This window comes from Choloepus didactylus, chromosome 2, assembly GCF_015220235.1.
Source record: "Choloepus didactylus isolate mChoDid1 chromosome 2, mChoDid1.pri, whole genome shotgun sequence".
In the NCBI taxonomy this organism is placed as follows: Eukaryota; Metazoa; Chordata; class Mammalia; order Pilosa; family Megalonychidae; genus Choloepus; species Choloepus didactylus.
In genome coordinates, this window is record NC_051308.1 from 184195707 (window position 1) to 184214835 (window position 19129).

Genomic DNA, 19129 nt, shown 5'->3' on the forward strand with positions numbered 1-19129 from the left:
ATATTCCAAAACATCTGTTCTCTGGTTGACTGCCTAGAGTCCTCCAACACAGGGAATCCTCTGGGGCCCTTAAATGCATCTAGCGTAGCGCCTTGCACAGCAGAAGAACCCACATGTATTTTCAGAAGGGAGAAAGGGAGGCAAGGAAAGCAACCACCTCTATTTGCCCTGTAAGAGAGCAAACGAAGGCACATTTTGCACAGCACTACAGGGAAGTTGCAAACCTCAGCATGGAGAACCATAACATACCACCAAGCTGTCGTTAAAAAAAATCCCTATACAATAAGTTTCTTTTAATTTGCATAAAAATTAAATGAGGGAAGGAAACAAAAACAAAAATATTTTTAAAAGTCCGTAACAAAGTTTATTGGTGATTTAATAGCAAGAGCAAACCTATTAAAATATAATGCTAATGCTTTCCTGTCAAGTTGTAAAAAGACACTATCTCAAACTCAAATGTCAAGATGATTTTCTAGAGTCCTGTCCCTTTTTCATTTAGTATCATATAAACACCGAGAACAGTGTGGAAGACCAAGATATAAACAATATATTTTTAATTAAATCAACTTTGCCTTGATTTCCCTGACAAATACACTAGGTGAGAAATGTATACAGCTAGGTCTCCCTGAGGGAAATTTTTCAAAAAATCACAAAAGCCAAAAGAATTCTTCCTTTAAGTGAGTAATCGGGAAAAAAACATCACAAAAAAAGGCAAAGCAAATGATGCAGGTCATTGACTCCAATGAGAAGTTACATAATATTCATATGAAAACTATTGATTTGTACTTACTAAGGGTCCATGCATATGCTATACACCTATGGAACATCTAGGAAAACGATTAATTATGAAAAGACCAATCAACTTTGTTAGTTTGTTTTTTGAAAGTTATATGACTTACCACATGCAGACCTCGTGGGGAGGGAGAGAGAAAGGAGAGGGTGTGGAGGATCTGTCATAACCCCTTACCATGTTTTCAGAGCTGTAGCCATACTGCTGCGTCTCCTGGGCATATGTACTCAGCATGGATCTTGCTTCTTGAGGCTCAGGTGGTTCACTGTGATGTAACCACTGTGTACCAAAGTGATGTTCCTTTGGGGAGGGAAGAGGAATGGCCTCTTGCACATGCGAAGAGGAATACAACTCCATGGAGTGAAAGCAATCTTTATATAGCTCATATTCTTCATCAACAAGCATTTCTCTTTCTTCACCCATTTCTTGCAATCTAGGTGTCAGAAATTCATGCATCTCCCAGGCCTCCTTGCTGTTGTCTATTTCTTTCTGTTGGGACTGGAAAGACTTCCCCAAATCTACAAATGGTTCATCCACAGGTTCTTCTTTAAAATATGATTCATCTCTAAATCTCTGTAAATAAAAGTTGCCAAAAAATTTAAACTATGCCTGTCTCGTAGCTGCAATATATATACTTTAACTGAAAAATTAAGTTAATTAATTGAAGAATTAAGACACTGACATAACCGCAATGTCCTACATCACATGCAACACATGGTTAAAATGAGGAGAAATGTAAGCTCACTCCCACACAAGCCTCAACCCAAGAAAGGGACAAATAATAAAAATAAGAGGTAGAAATGTGCCCTTGGCAAGGTGAATGACTATTCTAAAAGGTTCATTATACATTAACAACCTGAAAATTCACCATGAGAATACTGCTACACTAAATATATTTAACTCCAATAAAAAAAAAAGTACACAAATACAAAACACTTCATAGTATTACTTAAAACAATAAAGACTTAAAAGGTCAGCATTTACAAGCTTAAGTAACTCAATAGAAATGATAACTAAGAATATCCTGTATAAACAAAAGAAATGGAGAATACATTTCAACTACTTTGCATATAAAGGGCCTCTTTTATAATATATTCCATATAATAGAAAAAATATTTTTCCATCTGTGATTGAAAATACATGACAGACAATGAATGAATACAGTATGCTTTTAAATGAATTTATATTTCACTAACCAGAACTACAAGTATATATGACTGAAACTAAATAGTCAGGTGTGCAGAATGAGTCCCTGAGTAATGTCTGATGAATCTGCCAAGCCCTTGACCTAACTCTGGAGAGTCCTTGGCACAATGAGGCTCAATGAGGCCCAATTCCTTGGTACAATAAGGCCCAATTCCTTCTAAGAGATCAATGGCATTTCCAATCTTAAGTCCTATTCATTAAGTATTACCAAGTGTAAATTCTTGTAATGAATCTATTCCTTCCCATTGCTTCCTTACTGGCTAAACATAATTGTGGTATAATTTTTAAATTAGTATCAAATACTGCAACCTGGTTATTTCAAACAAATTGTGGCTGGAGGGTATATTTGTCATATAGCCATGAAATTTCAACAAAAATGTCTACAGTAAAAAAAATATAACAGATATAATATAGGAATACATGTCAGCTTGAGACACTGTCAAAATATTATACAAAGAACATCACCAGGACATTTGTTATCAAGCAAAGCAAAACCATACCCAAGTACAAAGAGTAACATAAACACAATTATTTTAAGAATAAAACAGGAAAAGCGTTAAAATATACTTTCTAAAATCAAAGCATAACGTAGGCTTTTACTCCATAATTATTTTCTAAGGAAATATTCAAAATAATGTATACCTCCATTTTCAAGAACATTTTAAAAAATCTGTTCTTCCCCCCAATTTTTAGGAATATATTAGTGAATATTAGTGATATAAAGTAAGGTATGTTTATTATTTGAAAATGCCTTCTATGTGGTCTGTTTATTTATGGAGGCACTATGTTAAAGGAGGGAAAAAGTTTCAGTTTAAGAACCTTTAAACTAAAGATTTAAAGGGAGGGATTATCTAATTTATATCTTTTAGCCAGGGAGTGATAAGACAAGTTTTTGTCTTCTTTATAGAAACTTTGGCTCAAAGCAAAACATTTAAATGGCAAATAATTGTACTAAATACCTTGGGTGCTTCAAGGATTAAAGACGAATTTATTTCATGAATTGTTTCTGAAAGTTCAGTCTTGTCTTCGTTATTGCTTGAATGTAAAATATAATGACATTCTTCCTCTTTATCATCTCCCTGAAAAAAATAAAGTACTTATATAATCAGGAAAATATTTCAGTTTCAAACTCTCTTCAGATTAATTCTTATTTCTCCATTAAGTACAAGTACACAATAAAATTTAGTCAAACAGTTTCATGGGAACAAACTTTCTAAAATAATTAAAAGGAAAGCCATATTCAGGTCAAAGCTCATATTTTTTAAAAATCACTTTAACAGGAACTGACCTTAATATTAAGAAATGTAGAAGCATATACAGTAGTGCTATTCAAAATATTTAACAATGGTTCAGTGCAGTAACTCTCATTCAGAACAAGTATTTCCATCCTGGTGCATATCAGCTCACTATCAGTCCCAGATTATAACATAGCTACTACTTATTAAGTCCTTCCTAAACATCATAATCTATGTTAAAAATTTTATATGCCTTGTCTCAGATTAATCTTCACAACAATCCTATAAGGTCAGGATTTTATATTTATATGAAAACAAGAGCAAACATATATACAGTGCTATTTATATACCCAGTACAGGTTTAAGCACATTAAATATATTAATTCATTTAATCCTCAGAACAACTCTACGAGGTAGATGAGCTATTTAACCTTATTTTATAGATGAGGAAATGGGGACACAGTAATTCTCCTGATGCCACATAACTAGTCAGTTCCACATCTAGAATGTGAATCCTGCCTGTTTGGCTCTGGAGCCTGTGTTCTCAACCACCATGCCAATGCATTCCCCATCTTATAGACGAGGAAGGTAGGAGCTGGTTAGGCTCCCCCTTAAATGGGACATGACTCCTAGGGGTGTAAGTCTCCCTGGCATTGCAGGACATGATGCCCAGGGATGAGCCTGGCACTAGCATCATGGGATTGAGAATACTTCCTTGACCAAAAGGGGGAAGAGGAATGAAACAAAATAAAGTTTCAGTGGCTAAGAGATTTCAAATAGAAGTTATTCTGGAAGTTACTCTAAAGCAAGCTTCAGCCAGATATTGCAAATTGTCACAGTATGCCAAGCCCCAACCAACAGTAACCCTGAAAACCCTAACGAATACCCAGGACTCTACCTAAGACTCCGTAGAAGTTTTACCTATTAGGTTTATTTTTTCAGAAACTTAAAGCTCTGTATGGGTCCTATGCCAGATAAGATCTGAAACCCAGAGGTACCAATCTCTCCAAGAACATCAATCAGTTTCATTCCTCTACCCCATAATGTTGACACCCCTTTTCAGCATGAAGAAGTTAGAATGGTCATTGCCCAGATATCCCTGAAGATTGACAGAATGATCAAATGAGAGGGAGGAGTTGTAACTGAGAAGTTAGGATTTGACAAATGATTATGACTACTGACTCATATAGCTATTTCTTTTTAGTTTCTAGTGTATTAGAATAGCCAGCAGGAAATATCTGAAATTGTTGAACTGTAATCCAGTAGCCTTGATCTTTGATAATGATTGTATAATTATATAGCTTTCATCTTGTCTCCCTGTGATTGTAAAAATCTTGTGACTGACACTCCCTTTATCCAGTGTATGGGTAGATGAGTAATAAAATAAAGACATGCATGAAAAAAAATAATAAAACTTTTGAAATATGGGGTAAAAATACCCCTACATAAACCATGGACAATAGTCAACAGTACTTTAATAATCTTTCATCAATTGTTAACAATAGTAGTAACAAATGTAACTACTGTTAAAAAAAAAAAGCGCTATCATCAATTGTAACAAATTTTCCTCAAAGCAAGTTTTGGTGGTGGAGAGGTGTATGGCAATCTTGTATTTTATGCATGATTGTTGTGTAAGCCCTCAACTCTCCAATAAAAAAAAAAAATGATTAAAAAATAAATAAATAAATAGCCCAAGGACATGCAGTCAATGAACAGGAGACTCAAGCAAAAGCCCATAGCTGTCTCAAGTGCTCCATTGCCAGCTCTGCTCTGCTGGTTTTCAACATATAATGCAGTTTTTAAAGTTAGTTCATTCACTTTTTTGGATCTGGTGGCGTGTTTGTAAAAAAGAGAAGATAAAACATATTCTTGGCTAGCAGTAAAATGTTACCATCTATGTAATACAAGACTTCATAAAAAATTTTGTTCTCCTAACTTACATATTTATAGTCTTTAGTCAAACCTGACTTTGGAATTTCTTATTCACACTCTCTGCTCCTACTTCTGCTACAGACTGAGTAAATACTCAGTAAATATTAATTGCATGGAAAGAGAGAGGGAGGAAGGCAGGGAGGCAGGGAGGCAGTTGTGTGTCTGATTCCTTGCATCACTATTTACAGCACATAAACAGTCTTGCTGAAAGAACCCAGATGTTGAAAGAGGAATTACTTAGTGGTAGAAAGTCTTAAAAGTGACCTTTCTCTTGATCCCTTTACTGGTCCTCCTACTCCCAAGCATTCTGGCAGCCTTGGACTCACTGAGGGAACCCTGGGCAAAGTTCCACCCCACAATTATTACACTCCAAAACACTCTCAGCGTCATGCTACAGAGTCCTGAGGTTTCTATAGCTCTACCTCTGCCAGAGAAAGCACGGGACGCCACAACCAGTTGGTACAGAGTCTCACTATTCACACTGCCTGAGACTTCCTAAAACTGCTGCCATCATGAAGCCCAAATAATCAGGAAAATAATCATCAGGGAAATTTGAGACAATGGTTCCTGCCACAACCAAAATACCAAGAAGATAAGTTCCCCATAAAATATATCAAGAGGTTTCTCCTCTTTAACTTGTCCAAAAATCAAACAGAGCATCTCATGGTATCTTTTCAGCTATAGCAACACCTAAGCACCAAATACATAATAACAATTCAAGAACTTGCATTAGCTCTGTGTTATATTCCATTTTGAAACATTTAAAGTGTTGGACAGGGTATGCTTTTGTGTGTGTATGTAATACTGGTTTTTTTTTTCCTTTTTGTAATATTGTTTTAATGTGTAATACATCAAGGCCATGTTATGGTTATTGTGCCGGCGAGGTTCTCCAATGCAAAAATAAATACTATATGTAAATAGGCATTTACTTATGCACACACACCTATGTAAATATCTTTAGTACATTAACATATTTCATAGAATAAAAGAATTTTAGTATTAAGAAAAATCTTAGTCTTGTCCAGTTTTTTCAGGAAAAAAAAGGCTCAGAGATGGAAAATGCTACACCTACTAATCAAACTCCTAGCACAAAGCTTCTCAAAGTGTGAAATTCTGCATAAGAATTACATAGGTGACCCACTGAAATGACAGATTCCTGAATACCACAACAGAATCACTAAATCAGAATCTCTGAGGGTGGAATTTGGGGAAACTGCATTTTAACCATCTCCCAGGTGATTCCGATATAGATTACATATCTGTAAGTTTGAAATGTACTGGGTTAAATCTTAGCAAAGCTAGGAACAGAAACCAGGTTCCCTGAAATCTAGCATTCTACTACACAAGGCTTCTGTTTCAGAGATGTTACATGCAAACAAGCAACAACATACTAAAACAGGAATATGTAGCATCGTAGCTAAGAGCACAGAATCTGAAGCTGCCCTGCTGGGTTCACATTCCAACTCTGCCCCTTACTAGCTATATAAACTTGGATAAGTTATTCAACTCTCTGCCTTGACTGACTCATATATAATGAGGGTAACAAGAGAACTACCTCTTAAAGTTTCTGTGAGGATTAAATTAATTAATACCTGTAGAGGGCTTAAAACATTGCCTGACATATAAAAAGCACTCAATAATATTTTAAAAATCGTCTGAAAATAGGCATCATCAACTATTTTTTTTTTTCGCAATGGGGAACCTCCACTGCATCATAACTATAAGTGGCCTTGAGCCATTAAATAGTAATCTGATCCAGTACAAAAGATATCAGACAATGAGACAACTCCATGACTGCTTGACTACACAGAAGTTCTAGATGTTAAAATTTACAAGATTTTTTTTTTAAATTTTATTTTGAAATAAATTCAAACTTACACGAACAGCTGCAAAAACAATACAAAACCCATACACAGAACTCCAGCACACCCCAATTCCCCCACTTTTCGTAACCCATACTGTACTATTCATCTCTACAATCATATTCTCTGACACCTTCTTTGTGTTTACTGTGGGGCTTAAATTTAACATCTTAAATCTATAATAATCTTGTTTTTCTTTGATACCAACTTAACTTCAATAGGACACATAAACTATGTTCCTTTATTCCTCCAATTTCCCACCTTTATGTAGTTCTTGTCAAAAATTACATATTTTACATTGAGTCCAAACCACTGATTTATCATTACAGTTTTATGTATTTTAGGTCCTGTAGGAAGTAAATAGTGGAGCTACAAGTCAAAAATACAGTAGTACTGGTATTTATATTTACCATGTGATCTTTACTGGAAATCTTTATTTCTTCATGTGGTTTCAGTTAATTGTTTAGCGTCCCTTCCTTTCAGCCTACACAATTCCCTTTAGCATTTCTTATAGGACTGATCTACTGGTGATGAAGTCCCTCAGCTTTTCATTATCCAGGAATGTTTTCATCTCCCCCTCATTTTTTCCCTCCAGGTGTTTGTAAATTTTCTAACTCTCTGATGGTTATTGACTTCTATTTGTATTCCATTGTGGTCAGAGAACATGCTTTGAATAATTTCAATTTTTAAAAAAAATTTATTGAGGCTTGTTTTATGTCCCAGCTTATGGTCTATTCTGGAGAAAGATCCATGATCACTAGAGAAGAATGTGTGTCCTGGTGATTTGGGATGTAATGTTTTATATATGTCTGTTAAATTTCTCTATCTCTCTCTCTCTCTTTGCTTTGTTTCTCTGTCAGTAGGGCTCCCTTTAGTATAAGAAGTAAGGCAGGTCTTCTTTAGTAAAGTCTCTCAGCATTTGTTTGTCTGTGAAATATTTAAGTTCTCCCTCAAATTTGAAGGAGAGTTTTGCTGGATAAAGTATGCTTGGTTGGAAATTTCTCTCTCTCAGAATTTTAAATATGTCATGCCACTGCCTTCTCGCCTCCATGGTGGCCGCTGAGTAGTCACTACTTAGTCTTATGTTGTTTCCTTTGTATGTGGTGAATTGCTTTTCTCTTGCTGCTTTCAGAACTTGCTCCTTCTCTTCAGTATTTGACAGTCTGATCAGAATATGTCTTGGAGTGGGCTTATTTGGATTTATTCTATTTGGAGATGGCTGGGCATTTATGCTTTGTGTATTTATATTGTGTAGAAGGTTTGGGAAGTTTTCCCCAACAATTTCTTTGAATACCCTTTCTAGACCTTTATCCTTCTCTTTCCCTTCTGGGACACCAAAGAGTCTTAAATTTGGATGTTTTATTTTATCTATCATATCCCTGAGATCCATTTCGATTTTTTCAATTTTTTTCCCCATTCTTTCTTTTGTTCTTTCATTTTCCATTCTGTGGTCCTTGAGGACGCTGAGTCATTGTATTATGAGTATCCAGTGTCTTTTCAATTTGGCCAACAGTTTCTTTTATTTCCATAAGATCTTCTATTTTTTTATTTACTCTTGCAATTTCTTCTTTATGCTCTTCTAGGGTCTTCTTTATGTCCTTTATATCCTGTGCCATGCTCTTCTTCATGTCCTTTATATCCTGTGCCATGCTCTCATTGTTTGACTTTAGTTCTCTGATTAATTGCACCAAGTACTGTGTCTTTTCGGATCTTTTGATTTGGGTGTTTGGGTTTGGGTTCTCCATATCATCTAGTTTTACATGCTTTAAGATTTTCTGTTGTTTTTGGCCTCTTGGCATTTGCTTTACTTGATAGGGTTCTTTCAGGGTCTAAAAGATACCAATCTCTAATTTCTCAGATTTACAGCTTGGTGGCATACACTTTCTCTAACTAACCAGCAGATGGCATCTGTGAGTCACCTATTCCCCTCAAGTCCATTCTCCCCAACTTTGTCTTTGTGGTGTGTGGGGGTCTGATTCTGTGGGGTTGAACTGGTGCACCAAGTTTGGGTGTGTTGTTGGTGCTGTCTCCCTGAATGTGGGGCGTGTGTCTAAGCAGTTAGTGGGGCAGGGCAGCTTTAATAATCAAACCTTCTAGGTGTTCCCAGAGATTTAAGGCTGTTGCAAGAGTCCAAGCCTTCACCTCAGTACCACCACAGATCGTCTCTGCTGCTGACCCCCAAGTCCCTGGCACTGGCGTAGGGTCAAGGGATTTTTGAGTGGGTCCTCCTTCTCAGCCGTGCTCCTCCAGGACCCCTGCCGAGGGAAGGCTGCGCCACGTCACAAGTGAGCGTCGGCCCTCCAGGGAAGACCTGGGCTGCCAGGCCGTTCAGGGGCATTCCCCTAGCCTGCTGTAAAGATGGTTGAATGGGGCATATTAATTTCCCACTCTTTGAGCAGCTCCCCTTCCCAGCTCCGGGACAATTAGCTGTGAGTGCACTAAAGGCCACTGTCCACAGCCAATATTGTGGCGTGTGCACGGTGCTGTGGGAGACACTCCCCATCACAGTGGGAACCGTGGTGCGGCTCTGGGCTGTGGCTCCAGCCCCGGGCAGGAGCGTCCCCAGCTCACCAGGGAGATGGTTGCAAGGGGCACGGTTTCTTTCTCCTTTTGGCTTTCCTCTGCCCCCTGGCCCCGAGACAATCAGCAGCGGGTGTGGGAAGGGCTATCCTCCACACCAGACACAGAGGTGCTGGAACAGCCCACTCCCGCTGTGCCTCACTGCGCAGTTCTCACCATCATATCTGCAGTTGGTCCCAGTTTTGGTTTTTTTTTAAAAGAATTAGTCTGTCTCCAAATGCCAACCCTCAGTTTCCCCACACCACAGTGCGGCCACCGGACTTTCAGCCAGCTCACTCACTCGTTTCAGAATGCGGACTCCGGGTTTCACCAAATGCATGGTCCCTGTGGATTTAGCAGACCTTGTCCAGCTGGTGCATTGCTGGAACTGGGGTTCTGGGTCACTTTCTGGCTTTCACCTGGTATTTTTCACGGAGGTGTTTTTCTGCCCTGTCTTACCTAGCCGCCATCTTGGGTTCTCCCTACAAGATGTTCTGATAGTCAATAAAGTATATTAAAATCTCATTTCCATGTGGCTAAAATGATATGGCTCACTGGATTTCAACCTGTCATGCCACAGCATCATTCCCAAATGAAAGCTAAAATGCATAAATAAACATTTTGATTTCTGTCATAAGAGACGTGAAAAAAACTTAGAAGTCTATATTCAAAGCATAAAGATCAAAATAATAGTGAAGGTGACAGTGGTAGTAGTAATGTTAGCAGCTAGCATTTATATAATACTGCGCTAAGCACTTAATGAATATAATCTTCTTTAATCTTCAAAATCCATGAACAGGATATTATTTTTTCTGATTTTGTAAGCCATGGAGATTAAGAAACTTGCCTATGTTCAAACAGATAATAAGACGTGAAACAGGGACTCAAGCTCAGGTGTACCTGTCTCCAAAATCTGTACTCTTAACTCTTGTACTATGATCACATCTTATATTAACAAAATTTAACACTTACCACCAAAGGCTTACAGATGCCGAGGTGCACAGTGCCTGGTGGCACAGCTTTCAACACTTCCACAGCTTCAGCAAGAGTGGTGTTATCCAAACAGTGTTCATTGACTGAGACCAAGCGATCTCCAGGTAAAAGTTCACCACTTCTTTCCGCTACACCACCTGCTACCAGGGAGCGGATCACAATCACTGATCTCGTGGGATCTAAGGGATCCTAAAAATCAAACAAAGAAGAAAGATGATTCAATTCCCTGAAAACACATATGCAGCTTTAAGACAGTTTATTGATTACTCATGAATCTCCTTTGACTATTGACTTCAGGTGTCCAGCACTGTGATGATATTGTTCAAAAAAAGTAAAAAATAAATTAAAATATCACTGTATACAGCCACACAAATACCATCTTGGACCAAGGTGAAGCTATAACCCTACTGCATGCCTGAGTGCTCAATACATACACATTTCTTTCTTAAACTTTTGGTGACTGATAGGTTGTTGGACCACAAGAGGTCTAGATACAGTTGGGGCAATTCTCTAATGTGTTCAAGCCTAGTCCTACCATGGATTAAATACAAAGCCCATCTATTACTCCTCTTGGGTGATAAGTAGGCTCTAAGAAGAGCATTTTATGGGAAATCACGCTTCATTTATATGCATTCCACCAGTACTATGCCCCTGCTAAACCACTTAAGTTCAGAAAAGACATGGAAACCATGGAAAATTCCACTGCATTAATAAAATATGTTTAAAAATAACATAAGATTATGAGATGGTATAGGGGCCCATAGGTGAGAACTACTGAACCGAATGCCAGCCACTTCATGAACAAAACCAACGTGCAAATCACTCTCATCCGCTGGGAGGGCCCTATACTCCTTTTTATTAAACACTGATGATAACATGTTGACATTCAATAAATGTATTTGGTTAATAAAAACCAATTTATATGGCCTTTTTCTTACTTAGAAAATATAAGCCCACTAACGATTTTTATTTTATTCAACAAACAGTGATATACAGCACTTACTATGTGACAGGCTCTGCTCTAAATACTGGACAACCATTAATTCATTTAATCCTTACAACAACTCTATGAAGTAGGAAGATTTACTGCCTATACTTTACAGATGAGGAAACTAAGGCTCAGAAAGGTTAAGCAACTTGCCAGGGTCACTCAGCTGATAAGTGGCAGAGCCAGGATTCAAACCCAGACAATCTGGCCACCATGCTCTGCAGCTTGCTCCTCACCATAATAACAGAAGAAACTGGAAACAAAGAGTAGTGAATGGAAAAGAAAGACAGATTCATATTCACATTGAAATCTTATGTTTGCATGGACTCTCTTATTTTGTCCTAATGGTGAAGCTATTATGGTACTATTATCAAAGCTCAAACTTAATAAGGGAGAGAAAAAAAAAATTAAATCCCATCAGAGCAACATTTACTTTTGTCTATTTTGCAATTGCTTCGTTACACATACTGTTCTAAAAAGGCAAGATTTACATAACTTGAGATTCTACTGCTGTTAGCTTCTACTAAACTCTTCCTGAGAAAGTAGAGGGAAATAGTCACATTTTGTGTTAAAATTACAAGACTTTGGACTTAGCAAAATGAGAATTTGTCAAGTGCCAGTTTATGTCTATTTAAGTGGCAGACGGTCCTTTTGAAGTTGTCTGATCCAGTTGTAATATCCCTGTGTTTCAGCTATCAGCTCATTTTCAAAGTACCACATGGAATTTTAACTAAATAGGCCAGATTTAAAATCAACAAGAGCTGCACAGTTAATTTCTTGAAAAATACCTTCAACATAGCTTAGCTTGCTTTCCTTAACTAATCTTACCTTTCTACCCCCAAGTCAAGAGACTCTTGGTAATTTTCTTACAAGCCCTGATGTATAATAACACATATTTATGCAAAGGATTAAAAATTAAAGAGTCATGGCAAGTCATTAATAATGTTCATAATGTTACACTATAATTACACCAATGCTTTCAAGTAGAGGGAGCTATTGCACAGGAAGAGAGGAAAACTAAAAAAAATTTAGTGGTGTATCAGCAGGCAATCAGTACAGTAATATAAAAGAGCTGTCTATTTTGTCACCAGCAACCATGAATCACAACACACGTTTCCTTCTGAAATATGAAACCATTACATTTTAAGTTTGACACACTAATAAATAAGCTGTACAATTATGTCCTTCATTTAGGATTTCAGTTTTCGATGAAAGGCTTTTTTAGTGGGGGGGAAGGGAAACTACATAATACCTCATTCCTGCACAGAAAGCAGCTAACATTACTTCATATTAATAATACTAAACTTTCTTAGAGAAAATTGCAACAGTAAAATATACCAAAAGCAAATAAATGACTTCATGAGGTTGGCATCTGAGCAATCTCTGCAGTTTCCATTCAAAAAGTACTATTCGAAACCCAAATAGGTGATTAAGCTTTCAAAATTAAACCTGTTGAAATGATAATTAGAAACATTTCAAAGGAAGATTAACCAGGAAATAACGAAAATAGAATTCTACTCTTGAAAGATTAATGGATCTCCCTAATTGCAGAAAAATCACGGTGTATATTTATTTATACAAAGTGGAGTTTTCTTTAACTTAAAACTAGTAACAGGTGTGCTTGCATACTAAAATTTATTCAGATTTAGACCTCTATTACTCTAAACACTGAACCTAATCGACCACTCCTTTTCCTCCAGGAGAAAACCCAAAGGCAGTTTCTTTGTTACTTAAAAATAAGGAAAAACCACCACCTCTGAAGATGCTCCATTATGTATAATTGCTACTTCATTTTCTATGATGACTTTCCTGGCTGTGTGATTTCCCACAAAGCTGAATGAAGTTGCTTTAATGAGTAACAGTCATTTCCTTTCATAGCCATCACGTGGAGCAGCCACCCTATGGAAAAACGGCAACTGTTACTGCCTACTGGGGCAGCAGCTATTCTTGAGGTTTTGCTGCATTAAAAAAATTCATAAGAGCCAACCTGATTCAGTCTGTTTCTGATCAGAAAGGTCTATTTCCAAAAATGCAGTCCACAGTATCATTCCCATGTTACAAAGATATTTCCCAAGCCCTCTCCCCAATCCTTAGACCCCAAGTGGATTTTTAAAGTATCCATCAGTGTTCATCACCTTTTATCATAATTTTAAAATCTTTAATTTTTTTCTTTTGGTAAATAACACCATAAGGAACTTTGGGGTCAAGATCAGGATGTTGTTTTAGAATAAATAGCCAACAGAGGGCACTAAAGACCAATCACATAACGTGAAGAACCATCCCTTTGGATTGTGTAGGCCATTCTCCCCTTCTGAAGGAATTTCTTTTTCCTTTTTATTCAAAAGTTTCGATTATTATATACACTCTAACAGTGTTCCATACGTTTGCTTCAACTCAACCATTTATGAAAGTTTGTTCCATACAGCTCAAATAAATATTACCGAACTCCTATAATCAATTAAGTACAGCATTATTTTGGATCAAATACTTTTAAATTTTCTTCGGAATACTACACCAGAAAACAGGGACCTGAGTTCTACAACTCACTACTTAGCTATGAAATCATGCATGAATCACCTAACTGCTCTGTCTTGTAGATGAACATAATCACCTTCTTTGTGTGAGAAAAAGGTGGATGAGAGGATTTTTGAGGTCCCCCTGAGTGATGCTAATGTTTGATATTAGCAACATCCGGTTGGTTCAATATTGGAGGAAGTCTGAGTTGACAGACACCTCTCCCCCAATAATCCACACTGCATAACCATACACCTACGAATTCACTTACTTTCCCTCAGAGTTGCTCTCAAAGGCACGTCAATCGGATCTTCTCTTTCTGTGCAATCCTTCCTCACCAGTGCCTTGGTTCAGCTGCTCATCATTTCTCAGCTATGCAATGGCAATGGTCTCCCAACAGTTCTCCCTGTCTCCAACTTTGCCCCCACCCTTCAGTCCATTCTCCAGAGATAACAGAAAGCTCTTTAAAAATAACAATGTGATCTCAGTTTCTCCTCTGCTTAAAACACTTCACTGACACATCACAGCCTTCAGGTAAAGTCCTAACTCTTTGGCAGAGAAATTTCTTCAGATCTGCTGTTCAGTTTCATCCCCTCTCATTCTCTCCACACATACCACCACCTGCCCAGATTTACCAGGTACCATGTTTCAACAATACAGAACTATTGAAATTCAGGGACTGTGAAATTCTCTGGCATGCTTCATGACATTGTACATGCCATCCCATTTGCCAAGAATGCCTTCTCTGCCTGATTACCACTTGCCTACATCTTTGCCCCCAGAGTCAGCTAAAGTGTTTCCTCCAATGTGACGTCTTCCCTGATCACCCAAAGAAGACTCACAAACTTCCTACTCTGTGATATCCCTAAACCTAAAACAGACTTTCCATTGTAGCAGTTACCATCATATATTTTACTTAACGTCTCTGCCTTCCTAGAACAAGCTAGGTCCTCCTGCTAGATGTTTCTACAGCACCTTGCATTTCTCCTGTTATAAGCATCTTCCTTACTGACAATAAGCTTCATGAGAGTAAGGATGTGTTTGCTTCTTTGCTGCTTTATTTCCAGTGCCTATACAGCACCTGGCACATAAAAGGCACTGAAGAGTAGTTGAAATACTGAATGGCTTAATCTATATAGCATCTTGCTCAGTTTACCAAGGGCAAAGGCCACATCTGATCATACATGAAGAAAAACAGTAACAGCAACACTGTTAACACTTATTAGTTCTTGCCATGTTAGGCACTCTTCTCAGAATAATACTTATCTTAACCCACTTATCCCCATACTACCACTATGAGGTAGGCACCATTATTATTCCCATTTTTCAGATAAGGTAACTAAGAAAAAGAAAGATTAATAAGTTAACCAAGCAAACAGTTGATAAATGGCACAATCACAATTTAAAATAGCTAGTTCAGCTCCAGAGTCTATGTACTTAGTCACTAACTGACGTTGTGTCTCCATCTTAAGATATTTGCTAATGTCTAGAGAAGGCAAATATGGTGGAAAATATATACGTATACACATATACATAAAAATACATATATATATATATTATATCACCTTACCGAAGTGTATAAAACTGAATCCCTCAAATAACACATTGGCCACTAGGGGATATTATTAAACATTTCAGTGCCTCACTGATGAAGAAGTTAGAGAACATGAATATATATAGCATGTCTGCATTTACAAGTAAAACACACATTTGTTTGACAAACTTTAATTTACATTTTCTTTCTCAAGAATCCATTCATTTGGTGAGCATAAGAACACCTTTACGTGAAAAGAGACAAACATGTGACAATCATTATGCCCAAATGGATGGGATTCAAAGTTTTCAAAGTGCCTATAAAATGTATTATATGAATATCTGTGTACATTCCCAGAGATCAAAGAGAAGAGACTTCACATAAACTAAAGCAGAAGGCAGGGGCATCACTTGGGATGGGGATGTGGTTCAGTTAGGAAATGTGGGCTCTGTCAGAGATGGGCATGTCAACTAGAAGATGCAGATAGCTCTAGCCATGAAGTTGCTACAAAACTAGATATACAAATACAAGAAAGCACATATGGCAAATTCAGCAGAAAGGCATGAATGAAGCAGAGATTGCTATATAAAGAGGAGACAGAAGAAATTAACAAGAAAAGTGGTCATGTTTAATAAATTGGCAAATGCATCAGAAAGCAGCATTTTTGAAAATAGGAAGAACATGAGACACACACCAAGAACTACTCTTACATTTGACATCTACATGCTTTGCAGTCTTACCCCAATGGAAAAAAAAAAAAAAAATTAAGATGTAAACTGACTTAATTACATGGACTCAAAATAAATAACCTTTGTGTTGTTTCTTCTTCTTTTTGTCAGTCTGTATCCAATGCCCCACATTTTAAAAATATTAAGTGTGGGGTTAGGAATTAAGAGACTGCACGGCAAGATAGCAAAGAGACTGACCATTGTTTATTTCAGATAAAAACTTGGCTGCAAGTTACTTCACTTTTGATAATTTTGACAAGTATTGTCAACTGAGTGTATTAAAATACAAAGATGGCTCACTAAAAGGACTTAACTCACGAGAGGAAATATGGTTACTTCTTAACAGTCTTAACTTTATGTCATTAAAGTTCTGGGTTGTCTTGCACAGCTCACCAAAACACCTCCTCTTAAGCTGTATTACAGGAGGCCTTCCCTAAGATGATGAGATGACTCTAAGGAATACCTAACAAAACAACTCTAAGCAACTCTGAAATATAAAGGGCTTTGCAAATGAATAGAAACAATCTACTGATCAATGAATTCAATACTGTTCTGCACATTATTACATAATTAGGCTATTAAATTTTATAATTTTACAAATATTCATTTATTTAACTGCCAGGAAGTATGTTTCAAAGATAATTTTAAAGGATCTACATACACTAATTTATGAAAAATGTAAGTAGTTATCTATATAATATTTGATAAGTAAGAGTCAACTGAGAAAGCTAAGGAAGCAGCAAGCAGCCAAATGTTAGTTTCTTGAAGAATATACTTTAAAATGTGGTCACTATTATCTGAACTAAAAACTATTAAGTTAAAATCTAAATAAATTAACAGCTAAATAAATTTTCAGGATAAGATCTCAAGGAAGTTGTGAAAATGGAGATATAGGAAAAAACTTCTAAGTTTAAAGTGGGTGACAGGTAAATATTTCATACTGGAGGTAGACAGAACAAGGAACTGGGTACAAAAAAAGGCAAAGGAAAGGTTCTTACACACACATACACACACTCTGATCTGTACAGCTTAAGGAAAACAGTGATCTGCAGATGTGCTTTTGCACAGCTGGCATGAATTAAAATTTCCACTGTGAGCAATGTCACTCAGGAAACAGGAATTCAAAGATTAAAAAAAGGAGGAAACATATACTGGAGAGACAGACAAGGCAGAAATATTCAATCCACTAGTGGTGGGATGGGTGTGGATCAGAAGTCAAGAGACAAGCTTCAAACCCCAGCTTGGTCATGCTTTGGCTGTGTACAGTTTCACAAGTGCCTTCATTTCTCTGAGTCAGTTTCTTCAATTATAAAATGAGAGTATTGGATACAGGACATTTAGGATTCCCTTCCCCAACTCTAAAATCCTACAACTAAATTTGACAGAGTATCTTGAATCAAATTTGTCCTTAATTTTTACTAAACCATTCACAAACCACTATAAAAAGCAGGGAAAGATGGAAGTTAATTCAAAACACAGCACCAGCAATGAAAACCATAGATGTATACTACAGTCATAAACACAAATATAATTTTAGCTAGAGATGCCTTTTAAGAACTCATAAAAAGGCCATTGACTGCACAAGGCTTTACTTCCTGGGCATTTCACCCTTAAAACAAAAAAAAAGCAAACGACAAAATATGTTGATACATGTTCTCTTTTATAAGATGAATTTTAAAACTACTTTTTTTTTCCTTTGCCATATTGAGATAACAACAAAAGACATGTCAAGAACCACTGGTTGAAGTAAAATTACTAGAATGGGTCTGGATTAAGATAGTGGTAGTTGTAACTATTCTAAAAGAGTTTTTTCTGATTTGACCAACATGCTATGCATTTACTTTTAGGAAAGAGGAATAAATATATTTATAGTCAATGTAAGGCAATAACTAAATAATTCTAATGAATAATGAGCAAGCTCCTACCTAGAATTTAACCCCATTTTTAACCATTTTGTCAAATGGCAAAGTATTACACTAATCATATGAATTCCCACAACACCAGCACATTCAAAGTAAGTGCCCACAAAATACATTCAGTACACTTAAGATAGATTAAACTGATATGGTTCCTGGCTTCTTGTGTCTTAGTACTTCCTAAATACTATTAGGCATTAAGAGTAGGTATTTCCATGCAACATACATACATATGAATGTAGCTGAATCCAAGCATAGAACATAAAACAATTAAAAGTACAATTGAAGAGAAGAAATAGACAAAGGAAAAAAAATATGAGCTTACACATTCTACATAGCTTTATAATTTTAAAATTCACTTTAAACACCATAATAATTTAAATGGTTCAAGCTGGAATCCTATGGAAATCACTTCCTAAAGACTACTACTTTCTCTTGCCTATCCCCTTCTAGACTCCTAATGGAAATTTTACTTGGATATTAGATATTTTACCTGGATTTATCATCTGTGAAACATTATGTCACACTGCAATTGTTTACAAGTTTATCATTCACTCCTGGTCCAGGACTTTTGCTGGTTTTAAAGGGGAAAAAGCAAACAAACCACACAATTGTCCTTTATCTGAAAGCACCATCACCTGGATAAATTTTTATGGCTGGGGTTCCACAAGCTGACTGTAGTACTCAAGTACAAAGTTATATCCTCTATTAAGGGTATAACTTCATTGGAAGTTATCAAGATGCAGGAAATTTTAGAAGCATAAAACTTTTAAAAAGCTTTTCAAATATTAGTTTTGGAATTTATTTTAATTTTCCAAACAAATCACTCTCAACCTAAACACATACAAATACTATCTGAGTGAAATTGGTCA

The 19129-nt window shown here is 36.7% G+C and overlaps 1 protein-coding gene across 6 annotated transcripts in view; it reads right to left on the minus strand.

The window, feature by feature from the left end:
- Window positions 1-19129, minus strand: part of PATJ (PATJ crumbs cell polarity complex component) — a 450328-nt gene that overhangs the window by 321930 nt on the left and 109269 nt on the right. For all 6 annotated transcript variants that reach the window (XM_037827057.1, XM_037827058.1, XM_037827056.1 and 3 more), the window contains 3 exons: window positions 10557-10766; window positions 2956-3075; window positions 968-1363 (listed from right to left, as the gene is read on the minus strand). In XM_037827057.1, coding sequence (XP_037682985.1) covers window positions 968-1363; window positions 2956-3075; window positions 10557-10766 — 726 coding nt within the window. The remainder of the gene's footprint in view (window positions 1-967; window positions 1364-2955; window positions 3076-10556; window positions 10767-19129) is intronic.